Source organism: Mesoplodon mirus (genome assembly GCF_964341445.2).
Source record: "Mesoplodon mirus genome assembly, chromosome: 5".
Taxonomy (NCBI): domain Eukaryota; kingdom Metazoa; phylum Chordata; class Mammalia; order Artiodactyla; family Ziphiidae; genus Mesoplodon; species Mesoplodon mirus.
In genome coordinates, this window is record NC_138980.1 from 117,268,497 (window position 1) to 117,289,063 (window position 20,567).

The window sequence follows — 20,567 nt, forward strand, 5'->3', positions numbered from 1 at the left end:
AAAGGAGAAATCTGTATAATCATCTCAATATGAATAGACATATAATTTAATAATATTCAACACCTGTTCATAATTTTTAAATTCAGAAACAAACAATAGAAGGGAAAGTCCTTAATCTAATAAAATATATCTTTAAAAAACAATATCAAAAAGCATTCTCAGTGGAGAAATGTTAGACACATTCTTTTAATGTCTGGATTTTTATTGTTGGGTTACTTTTTTTTTTTTACTTTAAATTTTAAAAATTTTATTATTGTAAGAGCACTTAACATGAGATCTAGCCTTTTAAATTTTGAAGCAATTTTTAAGTCAGCCATACTGTTTTGTTTTGTTTTGTGTAACATCTTTATTGGAGTATAACTGCTTTACAATGGTGTGTTAGTTTCTGCTGTATAACAAAGTGAATCCATCTTGAAAATACATAATGTTGTTGTGACCTGAAAGTTTTCAAGAGAATATGTTATTTCAGAATGCTTCTTCACAATTTAACTTTCAGTCTCCCCAACAATAGTGACGTGTGTTGCTCCTAAAGCATACTCTCTACCTGATTGTTTTTGTCACTTGCTGTAACTTGTTAAAGAAAATGTTTCTCTACAAAGGGGTTGGGGACAATGCATTATAAGGCCACACTTTTTTAGAATACAGGGTATTAAAAAGCATATCTGGTATTTTTGCCATTCGTTTTTCTGTCCTAAACATCTTTGCTATAAGCATTTTTGCCACATTTTCACAGCATAAATAATTAGCTGTGAGACAATTTGCCATGAAAGATAAAATAACTGGTTGACAGTTTTGGGTTTGAGAGTTTGGTTTCAACTGGTCGAAATGCGTTAGTGTTTCTCCCAGGCAGCGACGTTGTAGGTAGCTTTATCAAGCTGACAGATGAGGATGATTTGCTCCAGGAGTTGGTTCCTTATTTTGAAACACTTTGCATTGGAGTAGGAGGAGGCCTAGGCCAAGGGCCTGGAAGGTACAGAGTTGACTGACCACATTTCCCACAGGACTTTGGAACATCTGTCAATGGACATATAACAGTATGTCAAGAACCAACAACAGTATAGAGGCTTTCACAATAAGATACAAAGGTCAGATACAAATATGCATCCTAGTATTTGGAAACATATACCTCTCTTAATGAAGGAGGAAGTTTTAGCAAAAAAGAAACAAGTGTGATGCCCAATAAAGAGACAAATCAACAAGCAAGAAAAAAAAAGATAACTATGAATGAAAAACTTGGAAGATAAGTGCATAGGTACAACCCACAAAAAAATCTGTTACTTGCACAGTAGTGCTATGAAAATACACGCATTTTAAATGTGTTCAAATATTTTCTATTTCATAATAAAGTCTTTTTAATTTTGTTACTCATTTTTATGCATAGTGTTTATGTCCTTTTTAATTTTTAAATTTTTATGTCCTTTTTAATGTCCCTCTTTTTAGTTATTTTTATCTTTTATGGCAAAATTGCCTGACAGCCAAATAGCTATGTGGCAAAAATGTCTGCAGCAAAGATGTCTACAGCAAAGATACTTATGGCAAAAGTACCTAGAACCATTTAAAAGGTAGTAAATTATATTTGTGGGCTCTGTCCTAAATGTCCCCTAAAGGGAGACTTGGAGAAGTCATTTGTGTTGGGTGAATAGTGATTCTGTTTACCATATAGAAGTGTCAAAGCTTATTTTCTGATATATAAACTAACAGGTATTTCAGCATTTCTTGAAATGTACCAGATTTTTCCGTGATGGGAAAAACATGTCAAAATAACCTGTTTAGGAATGACAAGCCACAAGATAAGAGACAAATCTTGTGAGCTGGTTGAGGATGAGCATTTTTTAAATTTTTGTTTTTGTTTTTATACTTCCCTGCTGACTGTTTCCACTGTAAATAACTTTCTAAAATTATATGTTTAGTGTTATTCTATCTAATAATTTCTACATGATACCTCTTTTCTTTAAATCAGTGTTTGAATTTCATTAAAATATCTTTGGATTTCAGGATCCTTAAGCACTTATATCAAATAAAAGGGAGTTATACCTCAATTTTCTGTTTCTGTCACTTCTTTTTCTTTTCAAATTATGTTTAAAATGTCAGAAGCTTTGCACCTGAAGTCTCAGATGGAATATCAAAGATAGTTATTGCAAAGATGTTCAACCACTGGGGGATGTCTCTTGAAATTCTTCACTTAAATCTATAACTGGGCCTTCAGTGAAGTGAGGTATAACTTGGAGAGTTTTAAAAATCTTGAATACATATGCAAAAAAAATAAGTACATTTAATAAAAATGAGTTTGTTTCAAGTGATTTATTAATTCCATACCTAATTTAACATTGTGGTTTATAAGCTATTTTACAGTAATAGAAAATATAGTGCATGAATAGTTTTAGAGTTAAAGAATGTGATTTTAAAAATATGAGATTGTTTGGAGCTGACTGCACAAAGAAATGAACCCTTGTTCTGAGACAGGAATATATACAAGCATCCCTTAAATAAAGTGCCACTTCTAGAAAGAAGGAGAGCGTGAGCATCTTGTTCACATGCAATCAAGAAGAACATATTTTTTGTGTGATGAATTGGGAGATTGGGATTGACATATATACATATATGTAGAAAATGGATAACTAATAAGAACCTGCTGTATAAAAATATAAATAAAATTCAAAAAAACCCATATTTTTTGAAAGTTGTATACTTGAGCCATATCATTATAACTGTTAAGCATATACCTATTGGGGCCTTCATTAAAGATATATCCAGGCCATATTGTACTGTGGGGCTTAATTAAAATATGTTCATCAGATACTATTCAGATTTTATCAGCATTCAGCACCCAGTTTTACATTTTTCCACTTAATAAGCTCAAAAGACCTTGAATACAGTGTTAAGGAGAATAAATAGAAAATTAATATTGGGACCTAAAGGAAAATCTTGATGAGACTGGGATTTCAAGTATATAACAGCTGTTCCTTATTTCCACTTGGGAGCAAAACAAATGGAAATTAATGTCAATAATGGTGAAGAATATAGATAAGACATTTTACCATAAATAAATATAAAGAAATAAAACATGTTGGCTCTATGCATATTCAATGAGGGACTCTAACTGTGGCTTCTAATGAGGCTCTCTAAGATGACAATTATAATTTGTGGTGACTGGAGTTTTGATGAGCTAGATAGCCCTGCCTGCTATTTCCACCAGTCGGGCTTGTCCTTCTTATACAAATAAAATGCTGACAGTGTTACTATGTATTTGAATGAAAATAATTTGTATCCTTGTTATCCATACTACATGTACACTCTGGACAAAAGATTTTTTTAATAAGTAGCCCTTTAAGGCAGTCCACTTTCTGTGTCAATGGCTCTTAACCCTGTAATCTGCAGCCAGTTCTCTTCCTGCTGAGCCATCTCCCACCCTTTCCTTTCCAATCATTTCAGAGCAATGTGCTAACGGGCTGTTTTTCAACTGTTGACATTGATGGTCCATTTTCCCAAACCATCCTGATTCCTGAGAGGCCATTCCCCTTTCTACTTTCTTTTGCAAGGACAAGGGGAGAAAAATTACATCTAGGTTTCTTTACATTGTTGTTTTAGCCTAAATATCAGTCATGATAAAATGTGCACAGGTCCAGTTAAGACTGAAAAATCTAGAATTAAGGCTCGCATGATCTGATGAAACAAAATGATGTACAGGACTCTACAGATGATTTACAAATTGTGGGAATTGCAAAGCTTTATATCAACATAAAATGCGCAGCTCCTTCAAGCAAGCATAGTACATAAAAATATGTTGTGCGTTCTTGTCAACTTTCCTACCTTTCATGGGCCTCTAAATATTTAAGATATGCAATGTGATTTGCCGTTGCAGTATACTGTATGCTGTGGATGCTTTCTTTTGAGAGTTCTCATGATTTTCATTTATTTGTCACAGAACAAGATTTATGTAAATATGCATATTGACACACATATTTGTGTATAGACGTTTTGTGCTTGTAAATGTCAGTCTATAAGATATATAATGGTTATACAAAACACAAATGCCTTTGATAAACTTATTATTCAGTGAAGTAGTTGTCAACAGCTCTTTCAAGTCAACAACCAATCAAATTCTGGCTACTGAAGTGCATGCCAGTTCAGTGAATCTTTAGCTTTACAAAGAGATGCTGACAGTTTCTATGTAGGCTCTCCTCTCACTGTGCTTTCAAAACCACTAAATAAAAAACTATTTCAATTCCTACTTAAAAGTTATATTATTATTTTCTAAATTACATGCATAAATTTACCAGTAATTTTCTGTTTTCTACTTCATTTGGGCTTTGTCACTGCTATAATTAAAGTACCTAAATAACATTTATTGGATATAATCATGCTGTTTGATTAAAGACTTGTGTTAAGTCTCCATTAACCTATTAATAATTACTCTATCAATTACAGACTAATACAATTAGTCACCACCCTGAATTATTGTTTGTGGAATAAATCAAAGTTCCCAGCCTAATCAAAATCAGAATTGAAAGGTAAATAAAGTAGATATGTTAGGTCTACTTTCTCAGGGTGATCTTATTTTTGATGAACTCAGCAGAAAATCACTTTCAGTAGCCTAATGAGAAAAGTATGATTCTTTTCCCTAAAAATTTTCTAAGTTTCATATTTTTCTTCACATATGTTTTAGTGTTTCTGATATAGGTTTTGGAGAAATTGGGTAATAGCTTACCTGTTAATTTGATGTCAATTTTAGTTACTTGTAACTGTAATTGTTTAAGAATATTTTTTCAAACAAAATTTGTATAGAATATTACAAAAATCTGCTCATTAAAAAAGCAGAAAATCAAGTTATTTTAGTTTCTCTTTATATATCATGATTTAAGTAAATATAAGGGCATTAGATTCAATCCTTATAATAGTATTTTATTAACTCTAAATGTTTATAATTTTGGTTGTTTTTATATTTTTTAAATTTAAGTATATTTGATTTACAATGTTTCAGGTGTACAGCAAGTTGATTCAGTTATATATATATATTTACATATATATGTATATATGCTTTTTCAGATTCTTTTCCATTATAAGTTATTACAAGATATTGAATATAATTCCTTGTGCTATACAGTAGGTCCTTGTTGTTTATCTATTTTATATACAATAGTGTGTGTATGTTAATCCCAAATTCCCAATTTATCCCACTCCTTCCCTTTTCCCATTGGTAACCATAAGTTTGTTTTCTGTCTGTGAGTCTGTTTCTGTTTTGTAAATAAGTTCATTTGTATAATTTTTTTTTAGATTCCACATATAAGTGATATCATATGACATTTGTCTCTAACTTCACTTAGTATGATAATCTCTAGGTCCATCCATGTTGCTGCAGATGGCATTATTTCATTCTTTTTTATGGCTGAATATTATTCCATTCTATATATACACCACATCTTCTTTATCCATTCATCTGTCAATGGACATTTAGGTTGCTTCCATGTCTTGACTATTGTAAATAGTGCCACTATGAACATTGGGGTGCATGTATCTTTCCAAATTAGAGTTTTTGTCTTTTTCAGATATATGCCCAGAAGTGGGATTGCTGGATCATATGGTAACTCTATCTTTAGTTTTTTAAGGAACTTCCATACTGTTCACCACCAACTTACACTCCCACCAGTGATGTGGGAGTGTTCCCTTTTCTCCATACCCTCTCTAGCATTTATTATTTGTAGACTTATTGATGATGGCCATTCTGACTGTTATGAGGTGGTACTTCATTGTAGTTTTGATTCACGTTTCTCTAACAATTAGTGATGTTGAGCATCTTTTCATGTGCCTGTTGGCCATCTGTATGTCTTCTTTGGAAAAATGTCTGTTTAGTTGTTCTGCCCATTTGTTTCTTGGGTTGTTTGGTTTTTGATATTGAGCTGTATGAGCTGTTTGTATGATTTCGAAATTAATCCCTTGTTGGGTGCATCGTTTGCAAGTATTTTTCTCCCATTCCGTACGTTGTCTTTTTGTTTTATTTGTGGTTTCTTTTTCTGTGCAAAAGCTTTCAAGTTTAATTAGGTCCCATTTGCTTATTTTTGCTTTTATTTCCTTTACTCTAGGAGAGGGATTCAATAAACTGTTGCTGTGATTTATGTCAAAGACTGTTCTGCCTATGTTTTCCTCTAGGAGTTTAATAGTATCCAGTCTTACATGGAGGTCTTTAGTCCATTTTGAGTTGATTTTTGCATGGGGTTTTAGAGAATGTTCTAATTTCATTCTTTTACAAGTAACTGTCCAGTTTTCCCAGCACCGCTTATTGAAGAGACTGTCCTTTCTCCATTGTATATTCTTGCCTCCTTTGTCATAGATTAATTGACCACAATTGACCATAAGTGCATGGGTTTATTTCTGGGCTCTCTATCCTGTTCCATTGATCTATGTGTCTGTTTTTGTGCCAGTACCATACTGTTTTGATCACTGTAGCTTTGTAGTATAGTCTGAAATCAGGGTGCATAATTCCTCCAGCTCTGTTCTTCCTTCTTAAGATTGTTTTGGCTATTCGGGGTCATTTGTGTTTCCATACAAATTTTAAAATTATTTGTTCTAGTTCTGTGAAAAATGCAATTGGTAATTTGATAGAGATTATATCAAATTTGTAGATTGTCTTGGGTACAATGGTAATTTTGGCAATATTGATTCTTCCAATCCAAGAACATGGTATATCTTTAAACCTGTTTGTGTGGTCTTCAATTTCTTTGTTTTTATCTTTTAAATTTCTTTGAGATTTAGTGAGAAAATCACCATAGTTGGACTTTCATCTAGAACTATTTTTACATAGAGAATTTTAGTGAAGCCTGAATGAATTTTCTCAAACATTTTTGTGAGAACTACATTTGGAAGGTTCCTCTAGAGCTGCAAAAGCAGACCTGATTTTAAATGTTCCTATGTTGAGCTTATCAGGAAATCACTTACATTATTTTATTACATTCAACTTCTCAATTGTGACTGTTGCAGCCTTTGATTCCCTTACCATCATCCATACAGTATGCATACAAATATAAGCCAGCCAGTGACTTTCCAGGCTCTGGGCAGAGTTTCCTGTAACTACAGTGTGAGAATTCCAACATCTGAATCAGAACAGGGCTGGCCAAGTCCCAGAGGCTGCCCTGTGGACCGAGGGACCTGAGGTCAGTTTACTACAGCCAGAGACTGCAAGCTGTGGTCAGCACTCTACTTCCCAATGTCCCATCACACCCATTTACCCCATAATGCAAACCTGGAAAAGTGGAATAGAGTACATGTTGGCTACATGTTAGCTCACTGAATCCTAAAATATGAAGCCATTCATTCATTATATACTTATTGAAATACCTGGTGTATGCCAGGTGCACAGTGAACAACAGGGACAAAGGTGCCTGCCACTGTGATTTTACTTGTGATAGGAGAATGCTTTGGATTTTGTATTATCAAGAAAATAGGTTATCCTTCCTGTATGTAGAGGATAAACAGCAAGAGTAGGAGTGGTTCATCCTTCAGACCAGCTAAGCTATACTGCCTAAATGTCTGCTGGACCTTGTTAATAAGACCTTTGGCAGTGTTTATATCTGAAGGTCAGTAAGAATTCATAAAACAGCCTGATAGATGGTGAGAGACAATGGGGAATGCTTATGACCAGTGTGCTGCCAAACACCAGGACTATTCTCTCTCTGTTCAAGTAAGGGAAAATAATACAAGATTATATCAGGCTTATTTTTTAATATGCAGAACAGGATAAGGATAGAAATTACTCAAAAGCTATTATGAAAACTGTAAAAGTAGAAAATTTTTTACAGAAACAAATGATTAGTAGAATATATATAAACATATTTTTTCCTTGAGTAATAGAGTGAGACAAAAGTTGAGATGATGAGGGAGGGATCTTAAATTATGTATTTCAAGGAAATTTAAAAATTTAGCAGTGGAAGTTCCATTATCAAAAATAAAATGCGGGGCTTCCCTGGTGGCACAGTGGTTGAGAGTCCGCCTGCCGATGCAGGGGATACGGGTTTGTGCCCCAGTCCGGGAAGATCCCACATGCCTCAGAGCAACTGGGCCCATGAGCTATAGCCGCTGAGCCTGCACATCCGGAGCCTGTGCTCCACAATGGGAGAGGCCACAACAGTGAGAGGCCCGTGTACCCCCAAAGAAAATAAATAAATAAAATGCAGGGCTTCCCTGGTGGTGCAGTGGTTAAGAATCTGCCTGCCAATGCAGGGGACACGGGTTCAAGCCCTGGTCCAGGAAGATCCCACATGTCGTGGAGCAACTAAGCCCATGTACCACAACTACTGAGCCTGCACTCTAGAGCCTGTGAGCCACAACTACTGAGCCCGTGAGCCTAGAGCCTGAGCTCAGCAGCAAGAGAAGCCACAGCAATGAGAAGCCAACGCACTGCAACGAAGAGTAGCCCCCGCTCACTGCAACTAGATGAAGCCACACACAGCAATGAAGACCCAATGCAGCCAAAAATAAATAAATAAATTTATTTTTTTTAAATCCGTAACATTGAGGATAAAGTGGAGAAACTCTGAAAATACAAGGGAGAATAATATTTTTTAATGATGAGTGAGAAAATATTATAAATAGGAAAAATTAGAAGTAAAGAGCTAGTCTTTGGATAATTGACCTTCTAGTGGGAGATACTAAAAGAAGCAGAAGGAACATTTTAAAATATAAGGCCAGAAAACCTTTTGAGCACACTTCCCTCTCCCAGGAACAAGTCTACAGCTTGAATGAATCTACTTTATTCTATACAAAAGCAATAAAAGAGACTCTCACCAAGGTATATCCTGCTATATGACGATGATGACAATGATAATTTATAGTACTGATTTCAAGAATAAAGAGCAGACCTTATAACTATCACCCAGATAGTGGGGAAAAAACAAAAATTTTAAAAATGGATTATTCAAGAAAAAGTATTGAGAAAATTACATCTTTATAAAAAATAAAGTATGAAATTTATGTCACATCACATGTACACAGAAATCCAAGATGATTTAGATGTTAAAAGGAAAGAAGAAAGGAAGGGAGAAGGGAAGGAAGGGAGGGATGTAAAGAAGAAAACTTAGAAAGAAAACCTAGAGGAAATTATAAGGGAACATGTAAATCATTTTTCACCAATCTAATTAAATAGAAGGTCTTTTTAGGCATATGAAAATATGTAATTGCAAATGGAGTGATTGATAGACTTGAGGAAAATTAAAAACTTGTGTCAAAAAAATTAAATGACATAGCAAATTAAGAAAAAAATGCAATAATTATAACAGAAGCCAATATTGATGCTATATAATTCTTTAAAAGCAACAAGAAAATCTCTAATCCCAGAAGTAATAAAGGATACTAACAAGACATTAATAATAATATACATTATTAATGAGACTGAATAATTAGAATGCAAATGAAATGCCACTTTTCACCATTTATATACATTAAATATAAAAATGCCATTTTTCAAATTGTAAAAAATATAGAATTATATAAAACATAGGACTAGTGAGTATGTAGAGAAAAAATTATCAAATACCACAATTGGAAGTGTATAATTTTTCCAGAAACAAATGAAACAATGTATACACCACATTTCAAATGACAGGTCCTTCATGACGATAAGGAAACAGTTGCACCAGTGAGCAAAGATAAATACACATAGGAGTTCATTTTAGGTTTTTAACCAATGAAGAAGAATTAGAAACAAAAAGTTTTAAAATATCAGTAGTGGACTGGTTAAATAATTTTCAGATTTATTTCTGTATCTGTGAGACTGTTACACAGCCATTACAAAGTATTATTATTATTTAGATATAAAAATATACACATGAAAATTATAAAGCCACATTCATACTGTGAGCTTATTTTCATGAAGATAGATATATGGGCATAGGAAATGTCTGCAAATATGAATATTAAGAGGTCAACAAGAATTAACTCTAGATAATAGAGTTTTGGTTATTTTATCTGGATTCCTTATATCTCTTCATACCATCTGAAATAATCACAACTGTTTATTACTTTTATGTTTAGGCAATAAACCTATTTTCCATATTCTCTGACCAAATTCTATTAATTTACCCTATGTATTGGGTTAGCCAAAAAGTTCATTTGGATTTTTCCATAAGATGTTATGGAAAAACCCAAATGAACATTTTGGCCAACCCAATAAATGAGATTATGTGGCCAAATGAAAGGACTAGGATTTTATGAATGTTTTAATTTTAATAGAAAATTTAAGGATACAGGGAGGAACAAATGTTTTACAGTAAATAAATGATTGTGATAAACTCTTGAAATGACTTGTTAGGATAAAAAAAGTCTTAAAAATAGTTTATTGACATAGAGAATTACTAGTGAAATATTAAGAAAAAAAAAGGAATAAATTGACCTGCAAATGTGGACTAAAGTGCAACCAACACCTGGTAACCAATAATATTGTTCAAATGCCAAATACAACAAATTTGTCTAAAATATCCACATTTAAGGGGTATGAAAATCATTGATTGTATCTGATGGTAAGACAGTGCTGTTTTTTAATATTCTCTGTATTTCTTACTTTTTATTCTTAGCATGTATTTTATATTGAGAAAGATTATTAAAATAACAATATTAAATATAAAATATTCATAATTATGCTGCCTCCCATCCTTAGTTAAGATAAGCAGTTGAACTACCTGCATGACTCTAAACAAACTCTTTTAAAAAGTTCATAGTTATGAGCTGACAGCAATCATGGGGTGCAGCTCAGGTTGATATATGCAGTTGTTTATGTTATAATTGTAGATAATTGTTAAATATGGAATTATCTCAATTTTGAATCCAGGGCAGATGATTCCTGGATATTTGTAATGTCTACAATATGTCTGATATGCTGCAAAACACACTCCTGAGCATAAAAAGTTTGTTAATGGCATCAAACATGTATCATGCTTGGTTTTACATGTAAAAGGCACACTAGAAAACATCAATAAAACAGAACATTCCCTCTCTCTTTGAAAGGTTATTTTATAGTATATATTTTTTGTATTAGTGTTCATAATTTTAAAGTGCAATATAGGAAAAGCAATTGCTTTATTAAATGTTTTTAAATATTATTGGAAACTAAAACTTTTTTTAGTAAGAGGAGGAATGCAATCATGGGTGCTGGAATGAGTGTATTATGAGGCCTCAATAGTATTTTAAGGATTCTAAATCCATAACGTTAGAGCTACTAAATTGTATGAGATACAGGGACTGGATAATATTTCATCATAAGTTGATCACATTGACTAGTTAGCCTGCAAATATGGAGTAAAAGTGTGACCAGTATCTGATAACCAAAAATGTTGTCCAAATGTCAAGTATAGTTAATTACAGGCATACCTTGGAGATATTGTGGGATCAATTCCAGACCTGTGCAATAAAGCAAGTCACATGAATTTTTCTGTTTTCCAGTGCATATAAAACTTATGTTTATAACTGTAGTCTATTAAGTGTGTGATGGCATTATGTCTAAAAATATAACATGACATACCTTAGTTAAAAAATATTGCTAAAAAGTACTCATCTTCTGAGACTTTAGTGAGTCATAATAGTAACATCAAAGATCACTGATCACAGATCACCATAACAAATATAACAATGAAAAGTTTGAAATATTGCAAGTACCAAAATGTGACACAGAAGCACAAAGTGAGCAAATGCTGTTGGAGAAATGGTGCGATAGACTTGCTCGACACAAGGTTACCACAAACCTTCAGTACATAAGAAACGCGATATTTGCAAAGTGCAATAAAACAAAGTATGCCTTTATGTGCTTTAAATGTGGCTACAATTATATAGAATTGTTTCATGTAATGTTAAGGTAAAAACTTCTATACTGAAACCAAAAAGTCTAAATATTTTGCCTATAATTTAATTATTAAATATAGATAATTATATTAGCTTCAAAGTTATTTCTGCTTAATGAGTTAATTTTACAAAGCTCCTTGAAGTTATAAAATCCATAATCCAAAATAACTGATATAACATAAAAGCAAAAACTAGAGCATTGTAGATGTAGCAGAGCACCATATTTCTGTGATAAATCTCTTTGGTCTTTTTGTTCACTTTTTTTAAACACCTATTTATATAGCTTTTCATTTTCTTCACCCCTTTAAGAACATCTCCATGAAAATCAGCAGACTTTCCTTGGTCTGCCTTGTCTCCTCCCAGGGAGCCATCTGTCAGGGTGTTATGCAGATAATCTGAAATGTAGTTCATCTTGACCTTTTTCAAACAAATGCTCTTAGTTTTTCTACACTGTTTTTCTAAGCTAGACACTCTAAAAATATGTATGCTTTGCTAAAACATTGTAGGATGTTTTACAACAAAAAAAGGTATATTCCTACATAACACTCATGCAATACTTTTTTCTTTACTTATATATCACTTAAGCCTCTTTCTATATAGCTCCTTCTTTTTTCACTCGTAATTAAAGGAAAACAAATCACCCACTATAATTTGGAGTCTAATTTTCTCTTAATATTTTTTAATTTAATTTTTATTTTATATTGTAGTATAGTTGATTTACGATGTTGTGTTAGTTTCAGGTGTACCACAAAGTGATTCAGTTATAAATATACATATATCCATTCTTTCCCAGATTCGTTGCCTACATAGGTTTTTACAGAATATTGAGTAGAGTTCCCTGTGCTATATAGTAGGTCCTTGCTGATTATCTATTTTATATATAGTAGTGTGTATATGTTAATCCCAAACTCCTAATTTATCCCTCCCCCCACCTTTCCGCTTTGATAACCATAAGTTTGTTTTGAAGTCTGTGAGTCTGTTTTTGTTTTGTAAATAAGTTCCTTTGTATCATTTCTTTTGGATTTCACATATAAGTGATATCATAAGATATTTGTCTTTGACTTACTTCATTTAGTATGATAATCTCCAGGTCCATCCATGTTGCTGCAAATGGCATTATTTCACTCTTTTATGGCTGAGTAATATTCCATTGTATATATGTACCACATCTTTATTCATTCCTCTATCAGTGGACATATATGTTGCTTCCATCTCTTGGCTATTTTAAATAGTGTTGCCCTGAACATTGGGGTGCATGTATCTTTTCAAATTGGAGTTTTCTCCAGATATACCCAGGAGTGGGATTGATGGATCATACGGTAACCCTATTTTCAGTTTTTTAAGGAACACTCAATACTGTTCTCCATAGTGACTGTACCAATTTACATTTCCACCAACAGTGTAGGATTTCCTTTTTCTCCACACCCTCTCCAGCATTTATTATTTGAAGACTTTTTGATGATGGCCATTCTGACCAATGTGAGGTGATACCTCACTGTATTTTTGATTCACATCTCTCTAACAATTAGCGATGTTGAGCATCTTTTCATGCACTTTTTGGCCATCTGTATGTCTTCTTTGGAGAAATGTCTATTTAGCTCTTCTGCCCATTTTTTTTATTTGGTGTTTGTTGTTTTGATATTGAACTGCATGAGCTGTTTATATATTTTGGAGATTAAGCACTTTTTGGTTGCATCATTTGCAAATATTTTCTCCCATTCTGTGAGTTGTCCTTTCATTTTGTTTATGGTTTCCTTTGGTGTGCAAAAGCTTTTAAGTTTAATTAGGTCCCATTTGTTTATTTTTGTTTTTATTTTCATACTCTAGGAGATGGATCAAAGAAGATATTGCTGCAATTTATGTCAAAGAGTGTTCTGCCTGTGTTTTCCTCTAAGAATTTTATAGTATCCACTCTTACATTTAGGTCTTTAATCCATTTTGAGTTTATTTTTGTGTAAGGTGTTAGAGAATATTCTAATTTCATTCTTTTACATGTAGCTGTCCAGTTTCCCCAGCACCACTTATTGAAGAGACTGTCTCTGCTCCATTGTATATTCTTGCCTCCTTTGTTGTAGATTAATTGACCATAGGTGCCTGGGTTTATTTCTGGGCCTTCTATCCTGTTCCATTGATCTATATTTCTCTTTTTCTGCCAGTACCACACTGTTTTGATGACTGTAGCTTTGTAGTATAGTCCAAAGTCAGGGAGCCTGATTACTCCAGCTCCATTTTTCTTTCTTAGGATTGCTTTGGCTATATGGGGTCTTTTCTGTTTCCACACAAAATTTTTTGGTCTAAGTCTGTGAAAGATGCCATTGGTAATTTGATAGGGATTGCATTGCATATGTAGATTTTATTGGGGAGTAGTCATTTTCACAATATTGATTCTTCCAATCCAAGAACATGGTATATCTTTCCATCTGTTTGTGTCATCTTCAATTTCTTTCATCAGCATCTTATAGTTTTCAGAGTACAGGTCTTTTGCCTCCTTAAGTAGGTTTATTCCTAAGTATTTTATTCTTTTTGATGCGATGGTAAATGGGATTGTTTCCTTAATTTCTCTTTCTGATCTTTGGTTGTTAGTATATAGAAATGCAACAGATTTCTGTGTATTACTTTTGTATCCTGCAACTTTACTTAGTTCATTGATGGGCTCTAGTAGTTTTCTGATAGCATCTTTAGGATTTTCTATGTATACTATCATGTCATCTGCAAAGAGTGAGACCATTTCCCTCTTGTAATATAATCTTAATATTTAAATAGAGATGCACAACATTCCATAAAGTTAATTATATCCTTAATTACCCATTTCACCCATAAGTGTGAATTTTAGTTACTCAATATTTTCTCTACTTTCAGTAAAGATGAAATGACTGACTTTCTGTACATCCTGAGAAGGTGGCCAAAATATGCTATGATCAAGAAGTTGCTTCTAGGACAATCTGGCCACCCAATTTCCCTGTTTCCATATTTATGTTTCTAAAAGGTACTCTGAGACCAATATTAGATTCTTCCCCCAGATTTATTCATTGTTTGTTAACAAAGTTTTAATACTCCTATATATTATTTTACACACTTATATATTAACTCATCTTATCCTCACAAAATCCTTAAAATCCTAATAAAGGGACTATTCTCATTTTTTTCAAATGAGGATATTGAGCTGTAGAGAGGTAAAGTAGCTTGCCCAAAGGCATATAGCTAGTAAGGGTAGAGCCAGTTTGTGAACCCAGACCATTCAGCTCTACCAGAACAGGCTGGCTTTCACAATCACATTCCTGAAGATTGGAGAGGATTTTTAACTAGTTGCCTTCCCAATAAAAATTGTTGGTACAACTATGATGATGTTTCCTTAACCAGTAATGCCACGTAGAGAAACAAGAGGAAAGCAACTAGCATTTTCTGCTGTGATACACTGCAGCATCCTTAGCCACGGGTTGGTTTTGTCTGCAGAACATACTTTGGAAGTAGCTCCAGCTTAATCCAGCAAAACCTTTATTGAGGACAGTTACATGTTAGGTACTTTTTTTTTTTTTTTTTTTTTTTAGCGGTACACGGGCCTCTCACTGCTGTGGCCTCTCCCACTGCGGAGCACAGGCTCCGGACGCTCAGGCTCAGCGGCCATGGCTCACGGGCCCAGCCGCTCCGCGGCATGTGGGATCTTCCCAGACCGGGGTACGAACCCGTGTCCCCTGCATTGGCAGGCGGACTCTCAACCACTGTGCCACCAGGGAAGCCCCATGTTAGGTACTTTTAATGCAGATCCGGACATGAAGTGCAGTGCGTTAAGCCAAATGTCTACCCATGTCCCAGCTTAGTGCCCTAAATAACCTGCTCTATCTGAGCCAAACCTTGGGAGGTAAGGGTCTAAAATAGCAGAATCATATTTGCAGTACAACTTTAACTCAGAAAATCTGCAAGAGGACAGAGTGGTCCTGGGCCAGGGGTAGGCATAGGTCCAGAAGAGTGGGCTTTTCTGGGATAATCCTGTATGATGAACATGAGAGTGATGTGTCCTTCCAGTGTGTCACAGAGTGAGATCTGTACATCCCTGTTGTAACAACCTCATGTTAAGTGTGGGATGCTGATTATTTTTATACTGAAAGAAGGTTTGCTTAGGTCTGGTATTCTAAGTTTATAATGTAGCAAATTTTAGGACCAAACCCAGCTTGAAACAGATTGCTGACTATTTAAATCGAGGAGTTGACTTAACTGGAACAAAAAAGAAAAACATTTCTGGATCAAAAAAAAAAAAAAAAAGCTGGAGAAGGGGAGCTGTTAAAGTGGGAGAAAAACAGATCTGTTAGAAAGAGCCAAGACACACAACTTAAGGAGAAAACATCTCCACCCGGCAGGAAACCCTGACTTTAAGAAATGCCACTGAAAAAAAATGCTCCAAGACTCCTCACTGCATCATCTTAGCTTAGGACTTATAGACATTTAGGCACTGAAGAATCCACTGGAGGTATTCTTGGTGTCAGTTTGAGTCCCTGTATGTTTATAGCCTTGATGACAACACAGTGACTCAGAGTACTGTAAGACTTTTTTTCCATTTATTGAGTGTCAGTAACATTAAGAGCACTTTGAAGACCAGTGGCTAGGCCTAGACGTTTCTGCGCAATTAGATTTGGATTTAGTACAGCAAAAGCAATCCATATTTTTAAGCCTAGACAGCTAAAGAACAGCGAGGAAATTCATGTTTAAAGACAGGGCTCTCATAATATTGTAAAGCCTGGATTGCTTTTGTTTGGGGCTTAGAGGGCTGTACGTTTGATGAGTGTGGTGAGAAAGCTTTGAGATTCTTCAGAAATTTCTGAAATAGTCACAGAGAATGGGAAGAAATCATTGAGTGAGAATCCATATGCAGAACTTTGAATCAGAAATACATGGATTTGAATCTGGGATCCTCCCTTTACTGACTGTTGATCTTTGCGTCACATGTCATGTTATGTTACCTCCCTAGCAACTGTTCCCTCTAAAGTGGAGATGATATCCTACCAGAAAAGAGTATTAAGAGGAGTCACTGAAGACATACCACAAAGCATTTAGCATTATGTGAGGCAGCAACAGCTTCCTTCCCAGGATATCATAATTTTGCCATCCTGCATTGCCGCTGGACACGCAAGATATTTTAAGTGACATAATACATGTTTGGAAAGTAGTGACAACATTATATTTTATAATTTTTTATAAACTTTCTACAGTGTTTTAATAAAGCATTAAGGGTGGTTTTCTGTCTTAATCCATTGTCCAGCTTGAGCCTAGTGTCTTTGATGAATGTTACAAAAGGAGGGCAAAAAGCCCATGTGAATCTTTTAAGAAATATAATCCTATGCCATGAAACACTGGGAACTTTTTCATATCTTTATTGATGAGCATCTATGTCACTTAATATGGTCTATTCAATGCAGTCTCCCTAGACCCCTCTTCTCATTGATGGCCTGCGTCTGACCCATGACTGTCTATTTGTAGCCACAAACATCTCTCAGGATGGAGAACCTGAAATAGAAACAAAAGGTCATAGTTGTTGAAAGCCACTAAGGTCACACATGAGATCATGACAGTTGAAGATGATAAGATCAAGGATGTAGCAGTGCACTTAGTCATAGGAAGTAGGAAGAAGTAGGTGGCTATTGTGGGAGGAGAGAGGAAGCTATAGATCAAGGAACATTAGTACAGCAAATGGTAAAGGTCTTAATAGGAATTGTCCACATGGAAAACAAAGTTTCCTATAATTTTTCATTTAATTAGCATCATAAGATATAAGAGAAGATGCATGAATTAGAGAACAAAGAGGGGAAATACTATTCAATGTTATGTTTTCTTCTTTGATGAAAAGCATTCCTATCTTTTGCATTTCAGTGTTGCACTTGATGAATTTAATGCTTACTAAATCACCGTGGGTCTTATGCCCTTTAATATATATTTTGCAACAATGAGCACATTATGAGCACAGATCCCACAGGTCATGGATGCATATTTTAATTCTCTCTCATTTTTGAAGAATACTTGACTTCCTCCTCAACAGTTTTAGGGTTGTAGTTTTCTGAAAGATGATTTTCATTGGCCAATGATTACTATTACTCAATTATATATAACTGAACTGATTAAAATTCATGGAAGCAGGGTTGACTTTTTACTGCTTAATTAGGAAACATCAAATTTTTTTGTTCCTGATGTGTATACAGCTATAATTTTTATTACTATAAAATTGACCAATAAAGTCAGAAAATTGATTTATAAGCACAGACTCTGGGAGATGATGATCAGTCTCGAAAAGATCAGCCTTGCCAGTTCTGTACTATCTCAATTACACAAAAACCACATGCTAGATGAGTCAGTTTAATATAAAATTGATTGGTAGACTGAAAAGACCACCACTTTATTTAAAAATGCTCAAAATGGTTGTTCAAATTTTCAGCCAGGTTTACCCAGTGGCATAATCAAAATCACAAGCCAATAATAGACTCAGTCTTCTATTTCAAAATACAAATAATCAAGTGGATTTTTGGCTTTAGCATATATATTTCTTAATCTGAGTTCAAAAGAATTGCAAATTTATAATGGACTCTATCATGGCATTTGAATTATGTCTTTTCCTTTTTGTAGGTGGATCTTCTGGTCCCTACCAAAGTGACTGGCATTATTACACAAGGAGCTAAAGATTTTGGTCATGTGCAGTTTGTAGGCTCCTACAAACTAGCTTACAGCAATGATGGAGAACACTGGACAGTATACCAGGATGAAAAGCAAAGAAAAGATAAGGTAAGTCATTCTGGTGGTTTGATGACATACAGAAGTAGAGGATCAAATTATTTAACATTTTTTATTTACTTGATTATTTTGATAATTAGGAATTGTAGAATTATAATTATAGAAGTGAACAGATTTGATGATTATATTAGTTCATTGAAATTAAAATAGGGATGTTTCTCTGCCCAGTTTCCTTGATTGTGTTTTAATTCATGGATTAATGAATTTGACCTGCAAAATCTGTGTTTTAATATTATAATGATCATTATATATTGATGCACTTAAACTTCTACCATACGATCTCTAATTGTTTTGCTAAAAGTTCTTACTATGTTGAACATCTTTGTATCTACTGGTAGCTACTGGTCTGAATGTCTGTGGGATTCTGGAGAATGAAAGTGCTCAAGGGTAATATCAATAACTAATAGGATCAGATGTTAAAATATGGCCTTAGATTAATGAAATTGAATGAATTTGTTGCTTAGATTCTGTGCAAAGAACTGTACCTTTCTGAAGACATCAGTAGAAATGTAATCTCTTATTTCAGTGAGTTTGGGGAAAATATAATACACTTTCATACATGTTAAGCATTTCTGAGTTAATAATGATTTTTCCATTTCATGTAACCCCTTTATTTCCTTACTGTTGTTGTATTATTAACCAATAGAAAGGTTGGGAATATCTTTCTTTCTTCAAGTATCCAAGGTAGAGAATTTAATTTTCCCAGAAATACCAAGACTGGAGTGACTATTTCAATGAGACTATAAAGTATGAATTCAGTTCACACAAAATTTATTTTAGGGGAGATGTGTTTTAGGTTAAGATTACAAAACCACAACTCTTTACCTTTTAATGTCTCAGAATATGCCCATTTAGCATCTCAGGACAGACATATTCACTTAACATCTCAGAACACACACACATTTTGCATTTTAACATCTCAGAAATTGGTGTATCTCAATGTCACAATCTAATAGCCCTTACTATTTTCTAGAAGAATGTAAAATAATGGCATGTTTTATAATCAGTGGCTTCTTAGATTGAATGAATATTGGGTATTTTGTAACAATGTCTTCAAATTTTTTTGAGGTGTAGACAAGTATCTGCTATGATTTACAGCAAATGACTATTTCAGTTCTTGTTTTCACCTTTTACAGTAGGCATTTTGATGTGTAAAGAATGCAAATATATTCCATAAGATGAAATTTTCTAAACTTCATAAATTATATAGTTCTTGAAATTAATTTTAAGATAAGTATTCTCATCTATAATCCATGTGCAATATTCACTGAAAAGCACATTTGTAATATTTAAATCCTTATATAACTTGATTTAGGGAAGAGGTGTAAACTATTGTGCTGGTGAAATACTTCTTGTCTCCATTTATATTAAGCATATGATTTAATGATTATTTGTGAATCATTTTTAAAATTTCCCTAATTGATAGACTGGGCATTGTTATTTATGCATTTTATTTCATTATCTCAGTCTGAAATGTACATAAAACCTTGTGTCAAGTTGGCCAAGTGACTAGATAGTGTTGTTCAGGTTTTCTATATCCTCCCTGATTTTCTAGCTTCTTGTACTAAAAATTCCAGAGAGAGCAATGTGGAAATCTCCAACTCTAACCATTGATTTCTCTATTTCTCCTGGCAGTTATTGGTATTTGCTTCATGTATTTTGAAAGTCTGTTGAAAGATATATGAATGATTAGGGTTGTAATGTCCTCTTAATCAAATAACTCTTTTATTATTAGAAAATGACCTTCTTTATTCCTGGTGGTATTTTTGCTCTGAAACCTACTTTGCTGCTATTCATAGAGGTACTCTAGCTTCCTTTTGATTAGTACTACATTGGTATATGTTTTCTCCATCCTTTTACTTCTAACTATTTCTACTTTATATTTAAAATGCATTTTTTCTATGCAGCATATAATTGTTTCCTTTTTTCCAATTCAACTATCTCTGCTTTTTAACTGGAGCATTTAGAGC

General features: G+C 33.8%; 1 protein-coding gene across 3 annotated transcripts in view; it reads left to right on the forward strand.

The window, feature by feature from the left end:
• The window catches only part of EDIL3 (EGF like repeats and discoidin domains 3), a 438,162-nt gene that overhangs the window by 373,950 nt on the left and 43,645 nt on the right, over positions 1-20,567 (forward strand). For all 3 annotated transcript variants that reach the window (XM_082623484.1, XM_082623486.1, XM_082623485.1), the window contains one exon: positions 18,433-18,588. In XM_082623484.1, the coding sequence (XP_082479610.1) occupies positions 18,433-18,588 (156 nt within the window). The remainder of the gene's footprint in view (positions 1-18,432; positions 18,589-20,567) is intronic.